General features: G+C 35.8%; 1 protein-coding gene across 1 annotated transcript; it reads left to right on the forward strand.

Annotated features, from left to right (window-relative positions):
- The first annotated feature begins 638 nt into the window (after nucleotides 1–638).
- LOC139730853 (lectin BRA-3-like) lies at nucleotides 639–1937 on the forward strand. The gene is made up of 2 exons (XM_071641727.1): nucleotides 639–891; nucleotides 1786–1937. Exons 1-2 carry the CDS (start codon nucleotides 639–641, stop codon nucleotides 1935–1937), a joined length of 405 nt encoding a protein of 134 aa, XP_071497828.1.
- Nucleotides 1938–2528: the final 591 nt, after the last annotated feature.

The raw sequence follows: 2528 nt of genomic DNA on the forward strand, positions 1-2528 counted from the left end.
GAAAAACGAACCTTCAAAATAACGAACCTTTGGAATGACGAACTGTATAGTAGGTATATCCGCTTGTCTACTAATCGATATTTATGTTTCTTTCTGTATTTGTGTCGCTTAGAACCATAAGTAGTAACAATCTTAAAGGGATGGTACAGTATTGGTGGAGATGAGAATTGGGCTTTTAACTTTTCGCGAGATACCAAGAAAACACTTCTGAAATAATACAGAGCATACCATTTTAAGATGAATTATAAGTTTATTTGATGAAAATCTGGTCTGAAATGACTGCAACATACGAAAACAAAGTAAAACAAAGTGATCGTAATAAAAGGTGGGTCCCACACTTTATTAGAATCGCTCTGTTTTGGATATCCCAGCCATTTCAAAATCAATTTTCATCAAATAAATGTTGATTTCCTCTTGGAATTACATGCTCTTTCACATTTCATAACAGGTTTCTCATTATCTCACAAAAAATGTTAGAAAACTGAAATTAGGTCTCAACCAAAACTATGTGATTACTTTAAGTGTGACTCATTTCTGAATCTATGCAAACCTCCTCTGATTGTTTTTGAATCAATTAAGAGCTGTGTCCTACTGGATGGTTCACGGGACTCGACAAATGTTATTTGCTTGCCAGCAACATGTCCACTACCACGTGGTACGAGGCGTTCGACTTCTGTGACACACTCCCACCGGTACAAATAGGACTGGAATACCGCTACCCGTCACTACTCGTCTTTGAGAGCTTTGTAGAATTCGACTTCTTCGTGAATGAAATTGCCAGCAATAACTCCAGCCCTTCAGACAGCTACTGGCTGAATTGTAACGACTTGGCGGTTGAAGGAGAATGGATCTGCCTGGTTGACAGAGAAGGAAACACCACTCAATTTCGAAGTAATCAATTATTTCGTACCGATTGTAACCGAAAAGAAGATAATCAGCCCATCAATTTTAATTCCATTCATTTTCAGTTGTAACTGTAAATATTGCAAGGATGTCGATGCGTTCATAAATTATTGTTTTTTCTCTAACTGCATTTATTGTTTCGACAATTACACTTTAACTATGACAACTTTGATTATACGCGTTAGCTGTTTACATTGAAGCAAAAAATTGTGTGATAATAAACATCACTAAGGCTGACTTCTGAATCGCTAATTTGTATCGAAAATACATTTGTTCTAACCATTTCTTATCACTAAAAGGAAAAAAAATACTCACAATAAATCGTATTTAACAATCCAACATTAAACGTTCGTGCATGTCACAGTGACAGAGTCAATAATCGTTTCGATGTTTTGAAGTACAATTAACGCTGTAAGAAACAGTGCGCTTGCGATAATCAGAAAGTCCTTTAAGTTTACATCCAGACGATTTCCACTTTCATAATTATTAGAAGGAAAGTCCTAGATAAGACGAATACTAACATTCCACCATCAATATTATCATGATTATATGCAAGACTTTATTCTTAAAGTACGACAATATTTCTCGTTAAAAAAGATGGGGTTCTTAAAGAATGACAATATTTCTTTGTGAAAAAAAAAGTTGAGTAAATTGTTGTATCCCTTATAGTAAAATGCATACATCGTGTTTAGAGTGTGGAATGTTTTAATGTATGTAAAATCCGATATTATGTCAGAAAAGGCAATGACTCAGTTAGGATTTATTTCATGGGAAGATTCAAATATATAAATGAGAAAGGTGAAGCTTCATTAATCGTGCATTAATTGTTTTCAATGGTGGCCATTCTGCTCATTAGTTTGTTTTTCTTCTCTCTTCTTACAGATTGGCGTACAGGAGAGCCCAATAACTGGCATAATGGAGTTGATGGCCAGGACTGTGGAAGATCTTGGTACGAGACTTTCGAGTACGACGACTTATTTTGTGATAACAACGGCAAAGTCAAGCCAGCTTGCCATGTTAGAGTCTCGCCGTGATTGTTACGTCACATTCCTTCCCAATCAATACTCGGACGACATACATGCAAGAATTCATCGACACTCTCTCTGAGGACCATGGGGGGGGGGGGCATTTCATGAAGCGCTTTGTCCGACAAACTCGTTGGACAAATTCGCTCTCAGCCAATCAGATGCAAGGATTCAGTAGCTTACAATAGTTTGGCAAAAAAAAAATCTGACAAAACGTTTCATGAAATGCCCCCTCCCCCGTATAGAATTATTCGAATCACTTCTTGGAACCGTTCTAATAACTGGGTTTGGGTTGACGGTTTTGGTCGGTAATTTTGATTTTCAAAATTTCCTTAAAATATTTCCTTGAAATAAGAAATTTTAAAATGTGTAGAAGCAACGAAATAATTCAACATAATCATACGCGTAATAAAAAAAAAAATAGAAATAAGATATCGTACATAAATCAAAGTGTCGCATGTAACGTAAAATCCTAATACTCATCATGATTTAACGGTTTGATTTACATGAAATAAGAAGAAATCATTCTTATGAATTGCTATTGTGCTCATTATGCTCGCTACAGCTAACTTACTATTGCCTATACCAAGAAGCAAACTC

This window comes from Diadema antillarum, unplaced genomic scaffold (genome assembly GCF_040938485.1).
Source record: "Diadema antillarum isolate AM-2024a unplaced genomic scaffold, OU_Dant_1.0 seq00000339_RagTag, whole genome shotgun sequence".
Lineage (NCBI taxonomy): Eukaryota > Metazoa > Echinodermata > Echinoidea > Diadematoida > Diadematidae > Diadema > Diadema antillarum.